The sequence below is a fragment of the Ornithorhynchus anatinus genome, chromosome 16, assembly GCF_004115215.2.
Source record: "Ornithorhynchus anatinus isolate Pmale09 chromosome 16, mOrnAna1.pri.v4, whole genome shotgun sequence".
Lineage (NCBI taxonomy): Eukaryota > Metazoa > Chordata > Mammalia > Monotremata > Ornithorhynchidae > Ornithorhynchus > Ornithorhynchus anatinus.
Window position 1 is genome coordinate 20,238,343 of NC_041743.1, and position 19,761 is coordinate 20,258,103.

The window sequence follows — 19,761 nt, forward strand, 5'->3', positions numbered from 1 at the left end:
GGGATACAAGGTGATCAGTTTGTCCCACTTGGGGTTCAGAGTCTTAATCCCCATTTTACAAATGAGGTAACTGAGGCACAAAGAAGTTAAATGACTTGCCCAAAGTCACACAGCTGACAAGCGGTGGAGCTGGGATTAGAACCCATGACCTCTGAATCCCAAGCCCAGCTTTTTCCACTGAGCCACAATAAGGAGGAGCAGGTCATAAATCAGTATTTTGATTAGTAGAATCCAAACAAGGGTTTCCCCACAGCTTTTCATTTGCTGTGTGAGACATAGATTCACAAGCTATAAGTCTACCATGTACCTAATGGTGGCAACTAGTATTACAAGTGGGTATTAGAGGAAGATGGCATGGGCTTCAAAGGAAGGAAAGGAGAGGTGAAGATGGAGGGGGACAGATGGTGTGAACGTGGCATTTGTGAGGCAAGAAGGCCCAGTAGGTCAACTCTTCCCCACCTTTCCAGTGGATTTTTGGGAGTGGGAGAAGATGAGAAGCTCTTGGGAAAGAGGAGCAGAGAAGACAATGTCATTTGGGGAAAGCCAGTTTTCACTGATGGAGAGAAGGAGCCATGGCTGAGTCAGGAACAGGTTTAGGATGTAGAGGAGTTTGCCCATAATGGAGGAGGTGCCACAGGCTGCAATTGACTGAGGCTGTCAGATGGGAAAGGGAGAGGCGTGAGGAATGTGGGAGAGTTGGATGAGATAATAATAATGTTGGTATTTGTTAAGCGCTTACTATGTGCCAAGCACTGTTCTAAGCACTGAGGTAAACACAGGGGAATCAGGTTGTCCCACGTGGGGCTCACAGTCTTAATCCCCATTTCACAGATGAGGTAACTGAGGCACCGAGAAGTTAAGTGACTTGCCCAAAGTCATACAACTGACAAGTGGACGAGCCGGGATTCGAACCCATGACCTCTGACTCCAAAGCCCGTGCTCTTTCCACTGAGCCACGGAACTGACAGCTGCAGTGCAAGAGAAAGGAGCTTGGGGTGGTGTTGGGGAAGAAAGAGGTGGGTGAGCTGAGTACAGGGAGGAATTCAGAGGAATATGGTGAAGTCCAAGAAGCTTGGCAGAGAGTGACTGTCCAGAGAGAGCAGAGCTGGAAATCACAGCTGCAACTTTATCTGGCATTGTTAGCCAAGATGAGAAATTTGTGGGGCAGAATGGAATAAAAAGGGAAGATGAGATCAGTTTTCAGCATATTGAGGTTGAGGTCTCATTGGGGCATCCATATGGAGATGTCCCGGCAAGAGGAAATAGAATATTACAGATGGGGAGAGGGGTTGGGGTGGAAAGATTTGGGAGTCATCTGTATAGACGTGGTAGCTCCTCACTCCATTTTAAGGAAAGGAAGCTTATTTTGCACACAGCAAGCATTCAATAAATATGATTGAATCAAAGTTATTTTCAGACTAATTAATTTTATTACCCACTTCCTTTCATATCTTGCTGAATAGCTACTCCAGACAACACATCTGCTGTTGTCAGCTACCTGTCAGCTACATCATAGCTCTTTTCATAAACACTGCGTCAGGTTTCTTTAACTATTTTAATGTGATGGCCTGTGCTGCATCTCCACCGTGAAAGCACGTTGCCAAATGCAGTGCCATAACAAAACATATACAGCTCTTTACGCAGTAAGCGCTCAATAAATATGATTGAAGTAACATACAGAAGCTTTAGTCCATTAGCCTTCATTATTTCAACCATGTTATTCTCCCTTCTTAATCCCAAAGGAAATATATCAATATTTTAAAAGATTCCCAAAGCATGCCTATGTACTGAATCTCAAAAAGCAGAGATTTTCCAAGATATTCAGATTCAAATCATAATGAAAATGATAGTAATAATAATAATGATAACTGTGGATAATGATAAGTGTGCCAAATACTGTACTAAACACTACAAGATAATCAGGCCCCACGTGGGGCTTACAGTCTAAGTAGGTTGGAAAACATTTATTTAATCCCTAATCTGTAGATGGGGAAACTGAAGCATAAGGAAGTTAGGTGACTTGCACAAGGTCATACAGAAGGTACACGGCAGAGTCAAGATTAGAACCAGGACCTCTGACTTCCGGGCCTGTGCTCTTTCCATTACTTGACCTTGTTGTGTTGCCATGCTTCTTGCTTGCAGCAATATCTCAATAGGAGATCTCCTGCCTCCTCTCAAAATCTTTCCCCTCTTCCTGTGCCTTAAGTCCCAACCCTTCTCAATTTATCGAACATTTGATCCTCCCTTCTTCTCTCACTGACTGACACTTTCAACTGGCTATTCTCCAATGACTTCTTCCTCACTGAGATAGACATTAATATGAATAAATAAATTATGGGTGTTATTACATACCAATAGACCCAATTAAAGACAATGGGACTTGTGACTCAGCTTTACCCACCGAATAAACTTAGATATTCAGTATAACAGAAAGAAAACATTTATTAGCATAAAGAAAAACTTCAATAGTTAAGGACACTGTAGACCATCCCCTTCTCCACACCTTATCTCACCTTGGCTTCACAGACTCCGTCCTTTCCTGGTTCTCCTCTTATCTTTCTGGCTGTTCATTCTTGGTCTCCTTTGCAGGCTCCTCCTCCCCCTTCCATCCTCTAACTGTAGGAGTTCCTCAAGGGTCAGTTTTTGGTCCTCTTCTGTTCTCCATTTACACTCACTCCCTTGGTGAACTCATTTGCTCTCACGGCTTTAACTATCATCTCTGTGCAGATGACACACACATCTACTTCTCCACCCCTGTTCTCTCCCCCTCCCATCAGGCTCATATCTCCTCCTGCCTCCAGGACATCTCTCCCTGGATGTCTGCCCACTACCTAAAACTCAACATGTCCAAAACTGAGCTCCTTATCTTCCCTCCCAAGCCCTGTCCTCTTCCTCACTTCCCTATCACTGTGGATGGTATGACCATCCTTCCCGTCTCTTAAGCCTGCAACCTTGGTGTCATCCTTGATTCTGCTCTCTCATTCACCCCACACATCCAATCCGTCACCAAGACCTGCCGGTCTCACCTTTATAATATTGCCAAGATCCGCCTTTTCCTCTCCACCCAAATGGCTATCTTAATGGTACAGGCTCTCATTATATCCCGACTGGTTTATTGTGTCAGCCTTCTCTCTGATCTCCTTTTCTCCTGTCTCTCCCCGTTCCAGTCTATTCTTCATTCTGTTGCCCGGCTCATCTTCCTGCAGAAACGCTATGGACATGTCACTCCCCTTCTTAAAACCCTCCAGTGGTTGCCTATCAACGTCCGCATGAGACGAAAACTTCTCACTCTAGGTTTCAAGGCTCTCCATCACCTTGCCCCCTCCCGCCTCTCCTCCCTTCTCTCTTTCTCCTACCCACCCCCTAGGCTCCGCTCCTCTGCCACCCACCTCCTCACTGTCCCCCATTTTCACCTATCCCGCCGTCGACCCGTAGTCCACGTCCTCCCGCTGTCCTGGAATGCCCTCCCTCCTCACCTCCGACAAACTAACTCTCTTCCCCTCTTCAAAGCCCTACTGAGAGCTCACCCTCCAAGAGGCCTTCCCAGACTGCCTTTTCCCTCTGCTCCCTCTCTGCCCCCCCATCTCCCCTCAGCTAAGCCCCTTTTCCCCCCCCTTTCCCTTTGCTCCTCTCCCTCTCCCTTCCCCTCAGCACTGTACTCATCTGCTCATTTGTATATATTTTTATTACCCTATTCATTTTGTTAATGAGATGTACATCTTCTTGATTCTATTTGTTGCTATTGTTTTTGTCTGTCTCCCCCAATTAGACTGTAAGCCCATCAATGAGCAGGGATTGTCTCTATCTGTTGCCGAATTGTACATTCCAAGGGCTTAGTACAGAGCTCTGCACATAGTAAGCACTCAATAAATACTATTGAATGAATGATCCTGCTTCTGCTAAGACCTCAACCCACAGGTGATGAGATCTCTGACAGTATTTAAGCCCTCAACCCAGAGGCATTGAGAATTTCCTACCATGGAATGATCAGTCCCGTTCGATGTTCATATCCTTAAGGCCCAGACAGGCACTGACATCCCCTGGCCAAGAGGTCTTCTGCCAGGGCTGTCTCTACCCTCTCTTCAGAGGACAGTGAGCAGCCAAGATCTGGGTGAGACCAGAGCAGACATTCCTTCCTGAAAGTCCCCTCTGCCCCGACTGTCTTGGTAGATCTTTTGGATAACAGAGAGCAGCAGACAGGAGTTTATATAATGCTGGTTGACCACTACATCTTACAGCTTCTTCAGCATAAATGGCCCTAATCTACTAATTACAGCTGCTTTGTCTTCTGCTCTTAGAAGAGACCCCTCCTTTCATTCATTCAATAGTATTTATTGAGCGCTTACTATGTGCAGAGCACTGTACTAAGCGCTTGGAATGAACAAGTCGGCAACAGATAGAGACAGTCCTTGCCGTTTGACGGGCTTACAGTCTAATCGGGGGCTTACAGTCTAATTTTATCCTCCTGGACCCCTGCTGTTTTATCAGCATTTAGATCTTTGCTTTGAGTCAATCACTGTGGCTCACCTATGATCACAGGAAGAGATATGCCAAAGGGCATTAAATTTAATACAGTGTTTAGTGCAAACTGCATGCTTCACGCCAACGTTTGTCCATAGGCATGCCAATTTCTGTGAATTAGTACTAATGTTGGGGGTGTGGTTATCCTTAGATCTCAGGCAGTCCCTGCATAGAGACAGGCAGCAGGAAATTAAGCAGGTTACACAAAACAAGGAAAACAACGCAGGAACACTTATAGAATTAACTGTTATATGGGTCCCAATTTTCCCAAGCCCCAGTTACCTAATAATAATAATAATAATAATAATAATAATGTTGGCATTTGTTAAGTGCTTACTATTTGCAGAGCACTGTTCTAAGCGCTGGGGTAGATACAGGCTAATCAGGTTGTCCCATGTGAGGCTCACAATCTTCATCCCCATTTTCCAGATGAGGTAACTGAGGCACAGAGAAGTGAAGTGACTTGTCCACAGTCACACAGCTGACAAGTGGCAGAGCCAGGAGTCAAACTCATGACCTCTGACTCCGAAGCCCAGGCTCTTTCCACTGAGCCACCCTGCTTCCCGATCCGGACCAGTCCCACCAGTTAGACCCCTCTGAGGTCGTGGGGCTCCATAACTGGCAGGCAGGATTAACACTTAGTTCCAGTTGCACCACAGGAGGTCCAGAGCACTTCAATTTTGCAAGGTGATCAGTCAAAGGGTGCAGACTTCTGTATTCAGTACTTCTAGACTCTGACTGGTTAGTTTAACTAACTCTTCTATCAGATTGGCCAGTTCATTTACCTATCTCAGTGCAAGTGCTAAATCATAAAGGAAAAAAATGGTACTGTTCCTTGTTATTGGTGACCCACACTTCTCCCATGTTGATAATGGGGTGCTTCTTAATAGAGAAGGTCTAGCTGTAAAATTCTTAATCATGTTACATAAGTAACTGATCTAGTTAAGGATATCATTGATATATTGGAGGGCCAAGTCACTGGCTTCTAATGGGAGGTTTTCTAATAGCTAAGCTAGCAAATTATGGGTGAGGGTGGGATTCAATGATCAATCCAAATTTTTCTTAAAGTGATTTTTATTGCCACCCCTAAAGGCATTCCAGAGAGAGAGAGAGATAGAGAGAAAAAGAGCAATTGCAAAAATTCTTCTCTCCTAATCACCACCATAACTTAACCAGTTGAGAACTAACTTTCCCAACAGTGAGATCCACACTTCACAATAAGAGAAGGTAATCATTTGCTGGGGTGGAGGAGAGGGGGAGGGGGATGCGGGGGCGCCCTCCCTCCTACAAATTTTCCCTTTTGACCTTCTAAAGTGATAGCTCCAGTCATGCTCTCAAACTGTGGAGATAGCTACCTAATTTCCCATAGAAATTTCTCCACTATACACAACAAACACCACTTTCATACCACTGGCCAGCTCATTCAAATACCTCTCATTCCACACACACTCTTACATGCACACAAGCATTTATGGATGCACCAACACATCAATACAGTCTGCTCTGCTCCTTAAAAGAGAGCATATACAAATTGTTAATCCTCTGGACAGCATTAAGCCCTACAACCCAGAGGGTGGTGGCCGGATTCAAACCCACAAAGCAGAAGCTATGAGGTTTCTCCTTGATGAACTAATTTGTCCAGAGGTTTCACTGTGAGTTGCCCAGGGGTAAACCCCTTGTGGGGTGTTGGAAGTCATTCTTTCCTGTCAACATTGCCATCACTTTTAAGAAGTGTCTGGTGGTTTCCTACATGAATATTCCAGCCTTTCTCTGACTGCACCAATAAGCTCAGGGAGGATGGTTCGTCCAGTCTGCTCCTCAGGTATTATCTAATGTCATTGCAAGGAACTGGGGGCCATCATGGGATGCTACTCAAACAATCTATGTTGCTACTTCCCCTAGGGGATCCGGAGTTCCTTATCCCATCATGACCATATTATGTAAACTCCACAGTTTGATGATTCCTATTAAGTCCTCCAAGGCCGACCAAACACTACATGGGTGTCTCCGATCTTCCAAATAAACCTCAGTCATGGCTCCGACCTCAGACTCTCATAGGGTTCCCATCATTCCCGTGGATAAGGCTAGTGGTGACTTCTGTTCCCTTTCCAGGCTTAATCTTGGTCACCTTCTGCTCTGCGTCTAATGCTTTCTGATCTTCCCATGCTTCCCATAGCCATTCACTATCCCAGCAAATGATAGTCCACTCATTTTCCTTCATGAGCTCCCTTCAGTCTTCTGCAAGGGTCTCCTTTTCTGTCAAAAAACCCAAGTCACTTAATAAGAACATGCACTACAGTGACAAATGAGGGTAGGACAGAACTGGAGGATAAAGTCCAAAGTATAAGAAGAATACTCTAAAGAGAGGAGAAAGGAGAGAGAGAGATCATGAGCCTATTCGGTCGCAAAGTCTGAGTCACAGAATTCCACTTCTGACACCATTTATGTTCCATCCCAGTAGAGCCAATTAGGGACAAGGGGGCTCATAACTCAGCTTTACTAAGTGAATAAATCACAGTATTCAGTATCACAATAAGAAAACATTAACATGAAGAAAATCATCAATAGTTAAGGATCTTGCTTCTTTAAAGTCCTCTCCTCAGGGGACTTGAGAAACCAGTGGCATTGAGAAATTCCTACCATTAGGATGATTAGTCCCTTTTGATGTTCAAGTCGTTAATGGGTTGGACCAGCACAAGGTCTTTTCTTACCTCTCTTTCTCAGTCTCTTTCACTGGCACTTTCTCTAGCTCCTACTCCCTAACTGTGGGTGTCCTTCAAGGTTCAGTTCTGTGTCCCCTTCTATTCTCAATCTATAGTCACCCACTTGGGAAGTTCATCCATTCCACTGTGAAGATTACTCCAAAATCTGTCTCACTAGCTCTCAACTCTCTCTCCTCTGTAATCTTGCATCATCTGCTTCTAGGACAATTTTACATAGATGACCTGCAGGCATCACAAGTTCTTCTGCATGGGCTGTCTCTGCCCTTCTTTTGGAGGAGAGCGAGCAGCCAATTATGGGCTGAGACCAGCACAGGCATTCCTTTGGAAGGTCCCCTCTGCCCAAGCTGTCTTGGTTGTCCTTTCAGATAACAGCGAGCAACAGTGACAGGCATTTCCCTCCAGCCTTTATACTATGTTTTTTGACAGTTTCATCAAGCTTCTCAGTGTAAATGGCTCTAGGTGCAAATTCAAGTGCAAATGCAACACAGAAGGGAGTGGGAGAAGAGGAAATGAGCATGTAAGTGAGATTGAGGTACAGTGAGTAGATTGGCATTAGAAGAACAGACTCCATTATATCTTTCTCTCCCAAGCGCTGTGCATATAGCACTGAACAGTCCTGTGCACACAATTAGTGCTCAATAAATATGATTGATTGAGTGATTGTTTGCTCATGTACCTCCTCCTGAAAAAAACTCCTTCCTTGACTCCATGATTACTTCCATCTTCCTCTTACCATTTTTATCCAAACTACCCGAGCAAGTTGTCTATGCCTACTGCCTCCACTTTGCCCCTTCCAGTTCTCTCCTTGACTCCCTCCAATCTGGCTTCTCTGATCTTCATTCCGAGGAAATTGCCCTCTCAAAAGTCACCAATGACCTCCTTCTTGCTAAATCCAATGGCCTCTACTCCCACCTAATCCTCCTCAACCTTTCATCTGCCTTCTAAACCAGGGGCCACCCTCTTCTCCTGTCTTTAAAACCTTGGCTTCACTGAAACCATCATCTCCTGGTTCTTCTTCTATCACTCTTGATGCTCATTTTCAGTATCCTTAGCAGATTACTCCCCATGTCCCACCCCCTAGCTGTGGGAGTCCCTCAAAGCTCAGTTCTGGGTCCCTTTCTATTCGTCATCTACACTCACTCTCCGGGAGAAGTCATTTGTTCCCATGGCTTCAGCTATCGTCTCTAAACTCCTTGTGGGCAGGTAATTAATCACTTTATTATTCTTTACCTACCAGGCTGATGTAGTAGTTGAGAAGGGATATGAAAAGTTCTTGGACCAGCATGGTAGAAATTTGTATGGAAAGGAAGAGTTGGATTCTGAAAAATGTTATAAAGGAAGAGCCAAAAGGATTTGGTGACAGACTGAAAATGAAGGTTAAAAGAAAAAGAATAATCAAGGATAATGCCAAGGTTGTGAACTTGAAAGACAGGAAGGATGGTGGTATTTTCAAGAGTCATAGGGAGGATAGGTTTAGGAGAGAATTTGGATATGTTGAACTTGTGATGCCTGCAGGTCATCTATGTAAAATTGTCCTAGAAGCAGATGATGCAAGATTACAGAGGAGAGAGAGTTGAGAGCTAGTGAGACAGATTTTGGAGTAATCTTCACAGTGGAATGGATGAACTTCCCAAGTGGGTGACTATAGATTGAGAATAGAAGGGGACACAGAACTGAACCTTGAAGGACACCCACAGTTAGGGAGTAGGAGCTAGAGAAAGTGCCAGTGAAAGAGACTGAGAAAGAGAGGTAAGAAAAGTAGAACCAAGAGAATACAGTGTGAGATAAGCCAAGATTAGTGTTTTTAGGAGAAAGGGGTGCCCCAAGAGTCAAAGCAGATCAGAGCTCACGGAGAATTAAGATGGAGTAGAGTCAGATTTGGTGAGAACGTAGTCACTGGTGACCTTGGAGTTTTAGTGGAACGAAGTAGGCAGAATCCAGATTAAAGAGGGTACTGGAGGAAGTTGGTGGAGAGGAAGTGGAGGGAAAGATTCTGTAAACAACCATTCAAGGAGTTTGGGCAAGAATAGGAAGATGGAGATGAAGTGATTGATAGTTGGATGGTGCAGTAGGGTCAAGAGAGGGTTTTGAGGGAATGAAGAAGAAGCGGGCATATTTGAAAGCAAAAGGGAAGGTGCCATTTCCTTATATAAATGGTGACTTTCCAAATTAACTGCTGACCTGCAACAGGATAGTTCTGCTAATAATAATTTCTAAAATCAGATAACAACAAAATTGGGCAGATATCTGCTCTAGATGACCAATAATATTAGACTTGGCCATTCGAACTGTCTATGTCTGGGATATTAACTAATCCAGTCAGTTTAGATAACCAGATTTCAACTTGGCTTTCTAAATCCATTTTCATAAAAATAAAAAAAAGTATTTAGACAACATATTTCAAAACAGTTCCTTCAAACACCAACACAGGATGGAAAAAATTAGAGAAGAAAGAATCTCAAAGCATTTCAGAGGCTTTCATTAAAAGTTAATTGTCCATTTGCAATAAGAAATATGATTAGAAAAGCAGTGTGGCTTAGTGGATATAGCACAGGCCTGAGAGACAGAGGCTATGGGTTCTAATCCTGGCTCTGCCACATGTCTGCTGTGTGACCTTGGGCAAGTCACTTCATTTCTCTGGGCCTCAGTTGCCTCATCTGTAAAATGGGGTTTAAAAGTGTTAGCCCCAGGTGGGACATGGACCTTGTCCAACCTGATTACCTTGTATCTACCCCAGTGTTTAGAACAGTGCTTGGCACATAGTAAGTGCTCAAGTACCATAATAATTATTATTATTGTTATTATTGAGAATCAATTTACTAAATTGAAAATTATGAGTATTCATGCAATATCACTGCAAATGTCATTATAAATTAAGGTATTGCTAACTCATATTTACCATTTATATTTACTTTACCATTTCTCTATTCAGACAAGCAGTGTTATTTTTAGTGCTAGATAATTTCAAAATACTGTCTTCACATTGTATTGTTTCTCCTATTTTAACTGAAGCAACATGTCTAATGGAAAGAGCATGACCCTGGAAGTCAGAGGAATGGGGTTCTAATAGCAGTTCCACTCCTTGTCTGCAGTGTGATATTGAGCAAATCATTTAACTTCTCTGTTCCTCAGTTTTCTCATCTGTAAAATGGGGCTTAAGACTGTGAGCCCTATGTAGGACATGGTATGTACTTAGTATGGTGCCTGGCACATAGTGAGCACATAACAAGTACTGTACTCTCGCTGTGGGCAGGGAATGTGTCTGTTTTTTGTATTGTACTCTCCCATACAATAAGCACTCAATAAATATGATTAAATGAATGAGCAGATTCCATTAATAGCTAAACAACAACAATAACAAAAAAAACCTTGATGTTCTATGCTTCATTTTGCAGTCCTGTATATATTTTTCTGCCTCTCACTTTGGAATTATGTATAAAGAAATTTAAAATGGAGATAGAGACTATGTGCATATGATTTATTTCTTGAGACTATACAACTTTAAATCCTAGGGATGACAATAATTTTATGGCTTCTTTTGATTATTTTTAATTATGTTAATATGAAATCATAAATAGGTCATATACTTTTTTGTCACTTCAAGAAGCAGGAAGTCACCTGAAGTTATCAACTGGCGTTCTATGACTCATCCTAAAGTCCTTTGTGTTAAATCTGGTGCTAGTGGCCAGAAAACTGGTTATCAAGATTCCAGTTCTATTCTCAGCCCTGCCAAAGGACAAGTGATTTAACCTCTGTGTGAACTGAGTTCCTAACCAGTGAAATGAAGCTATCTACTAGCCAAGATTAATGTTGTATGAGTGACTGAATAACTGAAAGGCCTTTAGAATTTGGGCTATAGGAAATGAATGCTTTATAAAAGGCAAACCCACAAATTTTTTAAAATAGGAAACAATTTGAGATCATGGGAAAGAAGTTCTCGTTGGGGGCAGAGAACATTTCTGCTAATTCTGTTGCATTGAACTCTCCTAAGCATTTAGTACAGTGCTTTGCACATAGAAATCACTTAATTGATTGATTGATTGATTCTGCAACATAATAATGGTGGTATTTGTTAAGTGCTTACTATGTGCAAAGCACTGTTCTAAGTGCTGGGGGGATACAGGGTGATCAGATTGTCCCTCGTGGGGCTCACAGTTTGAATCCCCATTTTACAAATGAGGAATTTGAGGCACAGAGAAGTTAAGTGACTTGCCCAAAGTCACACAGCTAGCAAGCGGCAGAGCGGAATTCGAACCCATGACCTCTGACTCCAAAGCCCATGTAACCATGTAACCATGTAACCAGTAGACTGATAATGGGTTTTTTATAATAGAATAAATAGGTTTGTGCTCTGGTATCATTGACATTATTCACAAGATCATATTTTTGTTCATATTCAATACACAGTTTAGAGAACATTGCCTAGGAGTACAAAAGAGGCGGAGGCAAAGAGCAACCAAGAAAATCAGTATCTTTATTGGTACATTTGTTTTGTGTTTTGCACCGTATGTATTTACAAGGTAAGTCAAAATGCCTGACTGAGATCTTGAAGATATTTACCCTTTACCTTGTATTAGTAATGACACAATGATTAACTTCCCTCTTGATCCTGACATCTAAGTAGAGGCCAAATTCTCTCATGGAATGGCGCAGAATGTTCTTCTCAGATTTACACCCAGGAAAATCCAGAATATGAACCTCTCCAGTGGCAGAGCAGTGTGTTTGAGTAGCAAACTGCAGGAGAGGGATTCATTCATTCATTCGTATTTATTGATCTCTTACCATGTGCAGAACACTGTATTAAGCGCTTGGGAAAGTGCAATACAGCAATAAAGAGAGACAATCCATGTTCACAACAAGCTCACAGTCTAGAGAGGAGAGACAGTCATCACTGCAGGTAAAGAGGCATCAATATAAATAAAAAATAAAATTTATCAAATTTATTAAATTAAATAAAATAAATAATATTTATATTAATATATAAATATAAATATATGCTGTGTGACGGGGGAGGGAGGAAGAGCAAAGGGAGTGAGTTAGGTTGACTCGGGAGAGGAAGATGAGGAAAAGTGGGGCTTAGTCTGGGAAGACTTCTTGGCAGAGATTTACCTCAGTAAGAATTTGAAGTGGGGAGAGTGGGATAGTAATTGTCTGTCACATTTGAGGAGGGAGAGTGTTCCAGGCCAGAGGAAGGTCATGGAGCAGGGGTTGGTGGCAAGACGGTTGGCAAGACAGTCAAGATCTAGGAACAGTGAGAAGGTTAGCACCCAAGAAGCTAAGTGTGCAGGCTGGATTATAGAAGGAGAGAAGGCAAATGAAGTCGGAGGGGGCAAGGTGATGGAGAGCTTTAAAACCAAGGGTGAGGAGTTTTTGTTCGAAACAGAGGTGGATTGGCAACCACTGGAGGGTTTTGAAGGGGTAGTGGGGGGACATGCCCTGAACATTTCTATAGAAAGATAATCTGAGCAGTGGAGTGAAGTATGGACTGGAGTGGGGAGAGGCAGGAAGTTGGGAATTCAAAATGTAGGTTCTGATCAGCTCTTCAGGTAACCCAGATTCCAATCGGAGCTCTGCCATGGGTCTGTTGTGTAACCATGTCACTTAATTTCTCTGACAGTTTCCTTATATGTAAAAAGGTGGACAGAATCCCTTTTCTCCCTTTCCCTTTAATAGTGAGACTCTTGTGAGACAGGGAATGAGTAGAATCTGATATCCTGTATCTAACCCAGGTATTGGAACAATACTTGGTACATAGAAAGCACTTAGTAAATACTATCATTATTATAATTTATGCCTTTTATGCATGCTCATCCCCAGGACATAAGCATATATGTTAGTATATCTCTCTCTCTTGAATCTCATCGAGGCCCGTCTGATTCATAGTGACTCCAAGGGATACATCATCTCTAGAATGTCCCATCCTCTACTATAATCTTCAGCCCCACCAATGTTTCCTATATATATATTAATTGAGTTTAACATTCAAATGTATTTCTTCTGATTCCACTCCCTGATAAAATGTCTATCTCCATTTCCCCCTTTAGAAGGGAAGCTCTCTGTGTACAAGGAATATGAACTGTCTTGCTGTCAAATCCTGGCAATTCCAGATTATAGCTGGAAGCTCCTGGAGGCTGTGTTTCTCAGGAAGTGACAAATGGGGGTATTTCTCCTCATGGTGTAACATAGGTAATACTTTATTACAGCACAATCCCCCTGCACATCGGAGAGGAGAAGAAGAGCATAGACTTAATTAGGTATATTTTAACTTGATTGCACAACACCCTAAGGATAGAATATTCCATCTGTTCAAAGCTAATGCTATATTTTTTCTCCAAATTCCAAAACTAATTATAAAAAAATCTGAAAATGACCCATTTTAACAGTCTTTAAGATCAAAGTGTAATCTGATGCACCACATTAAAATGCATTAAAATTTTGAAATTCAAGTTCAGTATTCAAAACACTGCTGGTGATTAACATATCGCTGGGGAGGAATAAGCAGAGTAGGTGCAAGCCAGATCTCTCTAGCTTCTCTTGGCAGGGAATTTGAAGAGAAAGGAGGTTGCTGTAGGCTCACTGTAGACAATAGGCATCTATGAGGCTGAAGTCAAGGTAGCTGACCCCCACACACTGCACGTCACCATCTCATCATAATGTAATGACATTTTGCTGTGCAGTGCTTCTCTTCAATCACTTTTTGACATAGCGCTCTGAGCAGCTTGGTACTGAGACTCCAATTTGGGCCCCACCAATTAACCATTTCCCACCCCACACTATCTTTAAGAAAGACAGTGTCATAGCCATCTTTGATAAGGGCAGTGGCATTATCAGTTTTAAAAGAAGACATACAGCCACCATTTATTAGAAGCTCCAGGCAGCCATCTTTGGAAAGTTCTACATGGTTCCCTGAGGTGATGCCTTGCTTAACTTATTCTCTGAAGCTAGTTCAGTGTTGATGCCCTAGAAGCAGATTTCTCTCCTGTAGTTTCCTCCCTAGAAACTATCTAAGTTCCTCATCACACAGCATAGTCTCATATGTCAGGATTCTGTATATACACATAGCACCTCAAAAGTGAGTTTGCCCTAAGAGACATGTGATCACATATTCGAAACAGAGCATCTCTGGGAGGGAAAATGACAAATCCATCCTTGAGAGGACTACACACCAATCAGTGGTGTTTATTGAGGACTTAGAGCAATGTACTGAGCACTTGAGAGAGTACAGTACAATAGAATTAGCAGACATGTTCCCTGCCTATACTGGGTTTACAGTTTAGAGGGAGACACACGCATTAATATGAATGGATAAGTAATTTATAATATATAATTTAAAGGAATGTACGTAAGTGCTGTGGTGGTGAGGGTGGGTTGAACATCAGAAGCCGTAGGGTCACAGATCCAAGTGCATAGATGACACAGAAGGGAGAGTGAGCTGGGAAAAAGAGGGCTTAATTGGGGAAGAGCTCTTGGAGGAGATGTGACCTGAATAATGCTTTGAAGATTGGGAGAGTGGCAGTCCGGCATATATGAAATTTCAGGGAGTTCCAGGCCAGGGAGAGGATGTGGAAAAGAGGTTGGTGGCAAGATAAATGAGGCAGGGCATAGAGAGTAAACTGGTGAAGAGGAGTGGAGAGTGCAGGCTGGGTTGTAGTAGGTAATCAGTAAGGTGAGGTAGGATGGGGAGAGCTGATTGAGTGCTTTAAAGCTGATGGTAAAGAGTTTTTGTCTGATGTGGAGGTGCATGAGCAGCTATTGGAGGTTCCTGAGGAATGGAAAGACATGGACATAAGGGTTTTTTTTTAAAAAAAGATCAATGCAACAGAGTGAAGTATGGAATAGAGTGAGAAGAGACAGGATGCCAGAAGGTTAGCAAAGAGGCAGATGCAGTAATTAAAGAGGGATAGGGTAAATGCTTGGATCGGCATGGTAACAGTTTAGATGGAGAAGAAAAAATCAGAATAATTAAAGCCAAAATATATCTTGTTATTCTTCTACTACAATCCACCCCACATACTTTGTCCGATAATACCAACCTACTTGATGTACCTCAATCTCATCTATCTCACTATCACCCTCTTATTCATGACCTGCCTCTGGCCTGGAATGCCCTCCTTCTTCAAAACAGAGAATTACTTTCCCCACCTTCAAAGACTTATTGAAGGAACATCTCCTCCAGGAGGCCCTCAGTTCCTTTTCTCCCACTCCCTTCTGTGCCTTTGGGTAGCCCTGACTTGCTCCCTTTATTCACCCTCCCTCTCAGCCATAAATTATTTATTTATATTGATGCTTGTCTCTCCCTATAGACTGCTAATTTGTTGTGGACAGGGAATGTGTCTGTTATATTTTTACGTTGTACTCTCCCAAGCACTTAGTACAGTGTTCTATACATAGTAAGTGCTTGATAAATATGAATGATTGATTAATTCACCTTTGATACCCATACAGTCATAAATTGTGTGTGGAGTTCAGGTTACTCTCAAAATATGCGCAGGCTGGTCCCAAATGATGATGATGATGACATTGATGAAGACTTCCTGCTGAAGATGAATGATGTTCCTTGGTCCTGTCACTTTTTGTGTTTTGCACAGTGCACATAGACGCCAAGCTCTGTGGCCCACAACTAACCAACAACTGTGACCCTGAAGGTTGGCATTAGTTGTTGTGCAGCTTTTAATGCTTTCATCTAGGACTTTCTCCTTTGCTGAAGCAGTGTGTTTTATCCTCAAAAGACAAAATATCTTAATTGGCAGATTGGATACCTGGAGGAATCTGTCTTGTGTGCAGTTCTTAAGCACAGGAGTCAATGGAAGATAGCCTGTAATACATCCTTGGAGTGCTTAGAGCAGAGCTTGGTATATTGTAAGCGTTCAACAAATAATATTCTTCTTATTATTATTATTATTATTATTATTCTCCTCTGGTTACCTCTGTAACATGTTCCAGAGTTAGGATTGCCATAAAAATCATCTTTGACCTACTTCAATTGTTCATTCATGCCAGATGACCAACAACAACAATGATGGCATTTATTAAGTGCTATATGCAAAGCACTGTTCTAAGCGCTGGGGTATACAAGGTGTTCAGGTCGTGGGGCTCAAAGTCTTAATATCCATTTTACATATGAGGTAACCGAGGCACAGAGAAGTTAAGTGACTTACCCAAAGTCACACAGCTGACAAGCGGTGGAGCTGGGATTAGAACCCATGACCTCTCACTCCCAAGCCCAAGCTCTTTCCACTGAGCTACGCTGCTTCCCATCCCACTGAAGCTGAGCTCTGATCATCATCATCGTCTCACTGCCTACGATCCAGTAATGTAGCAGAACCATGGGGTTTGCGATGAGATTCTTGATATTTTGTGCCAGTTCTCTGTTTCCGACAGCAGAATGGCTTTCATTAAATAACAGCTTATGAGAATTATAGAATGAGCAATTGTCTCTTCTCAAGAGTGTTGGTCACTCAACTGCAAATTATAGCTCATGAATGATTTTACCACCTTTGCCTATGCACAAAGTTGCTGCAAATTCAGAAATCCACCATCTAAGTGATATTGCATGTTGATGTTGCACACTTGGAAGTTCATCTATCAGCAAGGCCATGAACATAATTGTGTAAAGTGTCAGTGAGTGATTCCAGCCTTGTTTGATGCCATTTGGAAAAGCAGTGTTCAGAGAAGAGCCTTGATCCAGAACTCTGGTTATCATTCTACTGTGGAGCAACTGCATGATGTCTGGATGTTTTCCAGAGAGCCATACCTGTTTCAAACAACCTACCAGCCAGTATGATTTACTGAGTTGAAAGTCCTTGGCAGGTCAATGAAGATTTTCTACAAGGCTTGGTTCCACTTTCTGCATTTCTCCTGCAACTTTCTATCTGCGAAATCATGTCCGTAGTACCATGTCCAGGGCAGAAGCTACATCGGCTTTCATGAAGTATTTTTTTCTACCCACTGGAAGGATACATATGTCAATCTTATTCTGGCAACACCCTTCCCAGCAGTGTCCATATGATAAGAAATTATTGTGCTATTGTATTTCCTTAATATCAATGACAGTGACAATTATCTTTGGATACATATGTAACTGCAAAGGCCAATGGACACATAATAATAATAGTGCTTAACAAATATAAGGTAATCAGGTTGCTACCCCTTGGGGCTTACAGTCTTAATCTCCATTTTACAGATGAGGTAACTGAGGCACAGAGAAGATAAGTGACCTGGCCAACATCACACAGCTGTACACATAAACAGACTCTCCTTTGTTGTGCAGAGCCGGATCCTGATTTCTCTTTTGCCTCTTTTGCTCAAAAACAGCCGATTTTTCCTTGATAGCAATGCAGCATGCCAGTATATCTGCCCAAGTTGTCTCCTAGTTTCCAGTGGGGCTTTGCTTTACTGCATACTTAAAATGCTTCCTCTCTCCTTGTTTTGGATTACCCAATTTCAGTTCCCCTTACAGCAGCTATCTGGATATCTTGCTTTTTCCTGTTCTTTCTTACATGTGCCACCCAGCCCAGTGAAGATAGAGTGAGGTGAGCATAGTTCAGTTTTTATAAATTGACCAGGCCGGAATTTCATTGTTTGTGATCATAATCTTTCCATTTGATGTTGTGTGCCCAAAAGTGACATTGGGAGAACTGTTCAAGGGAGTTGTGGCACTTATAGGGGATGGGGAGTGGGGGGTGGGGGGTAGGGGGTTGGGCAGCTAGATATTACAGGCATAGAAAATATTGGAGAGCACTATAGCTAAGAAATTCTAAGTTTGTTTTAAGGCTTAATACTATGCCACCAAACTCTGCTTGATGTTCTTCCAAGGAATGTGAAGGCTTTCTACCTCCTCTCTATTGCTGCATCATTGATCAGTGTACTGCACAGTTAGAAGAATTCTGAGACAGCACTTAGCTCTGTGTGCCAATGTGGACTTTTCATTGGGTATATGGTTTCCTTGCTGCAGACATCCCTCACAGGGATGGGTCAGAATCTAGCAAAGAAAAGGAACTAGGAGGGAAATGTGTCTTCCATTGTCCCATCTTCCCAACAGATCTAAGGGTAGGGGCCAAAGGTGAATTGTAGGGATGGAAATTTAAAAGAGTTAGGAGGACCAACTTCCAAACAAAGACTGGTTTGGTGTAACATTGATGTCAAAAAAATATATGCAGTGAAACAAACTATTTATCAGCAAAACCTTGAAGTTCTCATGCTTTTGACAAAAGAGATGCCTATCAAAGTCTCTGCCAAGAAAAAAGAGCAAACCGAGAAGCATGGGTGACAAGTGGAAGATTGCCAAGAGTAAAATGATGCAAAGCTAAATCAAGGTCTCCTAAATATTCTTAAGGAGTACATATGAATCCACACTCCTAATGCATCAGTTAAAAGTAGATATAACTCCATCCTCATAAAAGTCAAATGGAAAGCTCTAGACACATTTTAATAATCTCTTGAACACTTCTTCCACTTAGGAGGATAATTTATGGAGAGTAATTTTAATTTTAAAGTGCGAAAACTAAATTTTCACTCCAAACTTAATGATGCCACCACTTCAGTCAAGTCTTTGTAGAATGGCAAAGTTCCTAGATTTGATAGTATATGAACTGAGATACAAGAAGATAAGGGTCATTCTACTCAACTGCCAACTCAAGCTCTTTCCTTAACATATGGAACACAAGAGGAAAGACCACAGGTATGAAGGCAGAGGAGAGAACTGACTGGAGACAGTTGTGGCATCTCACTTCTTTATATTGATGGCAAAATCCCAGCTGGAATCTTCTAATACTGACTGTTGAACATCATTTTCTTTAAGTTCAAAGAGTCACAACAGGGCTTTATACTACAGTGAGTGACAACAGGCATTATCTGTGTAGCATATCAAATCCCTCAGTGTAAGGGACACCATTAAGACCTCTACCCAGTGTTGATTAGCCTTACAAAATATTTAACATCACCTGTAAGTGGGGGCTTTCACACAGACCATATATGTATACAGACACATGAAAGTTCAGTGTGAGCTAGTCTCCATTAGCTACTTGGAACAATATTTGGGCATCCTCAAGAGAGCTTTAAAATATTGATATTTTAAGGTGATCAGAGAGCTATCCCGTTAGTGGCCTGTGAAATCTGGACAAAATAATCATTCCCCAGAATAGTTCAGCAAGAAGCAACCTATCTGTGGTACTGACTAAGCATATCAAGTCTCTACAGCTGTTATCTTCCCCCAAATGTATACAGTAATTTATACAGGGAAATGAAAAGAGTTAGAGAGAAAAAAATAAAGTGAGCACTGGTCTTCAGGTTCAAAGATAACACTAGAGGAGATAGAAACTTATGTAGGTTGTCAACATCATCATTTTACTAAACTCTACTGTGCAAAGGACACTGCATAAAGTGCTTGGGAATCAATAAACCAATCGATGGTATTTACTGAGCACTGCACTAAGCACTTGGGAGAGTACAATACAACAGAGTTAACAGACACATTCCCTGCCTACAGCGAGCTTACAGTCTGGGGGGTTGGGGGGGG

General features: G+C 42.1%; 1 protein-coding gene across 1 annotated transcript in view; it reads left to right on the forward strand.

The window, feature by feature from the left end:
• The window catches only part of GPR26 (G protein-coupled receptor 26), a 122,796-nt gene that overhangs the window by 85,111 nt on the left and 17,924 nt on the right, over positions 1-19,761 (forward strand). The window contains 1 exon segment of the mRNA XM_029081014.1: positions 11,657-11,764. Within this exon segment, the coding sequence (XP_028936847.1) occupies positions 11,657-11,764 (108 nt within the window).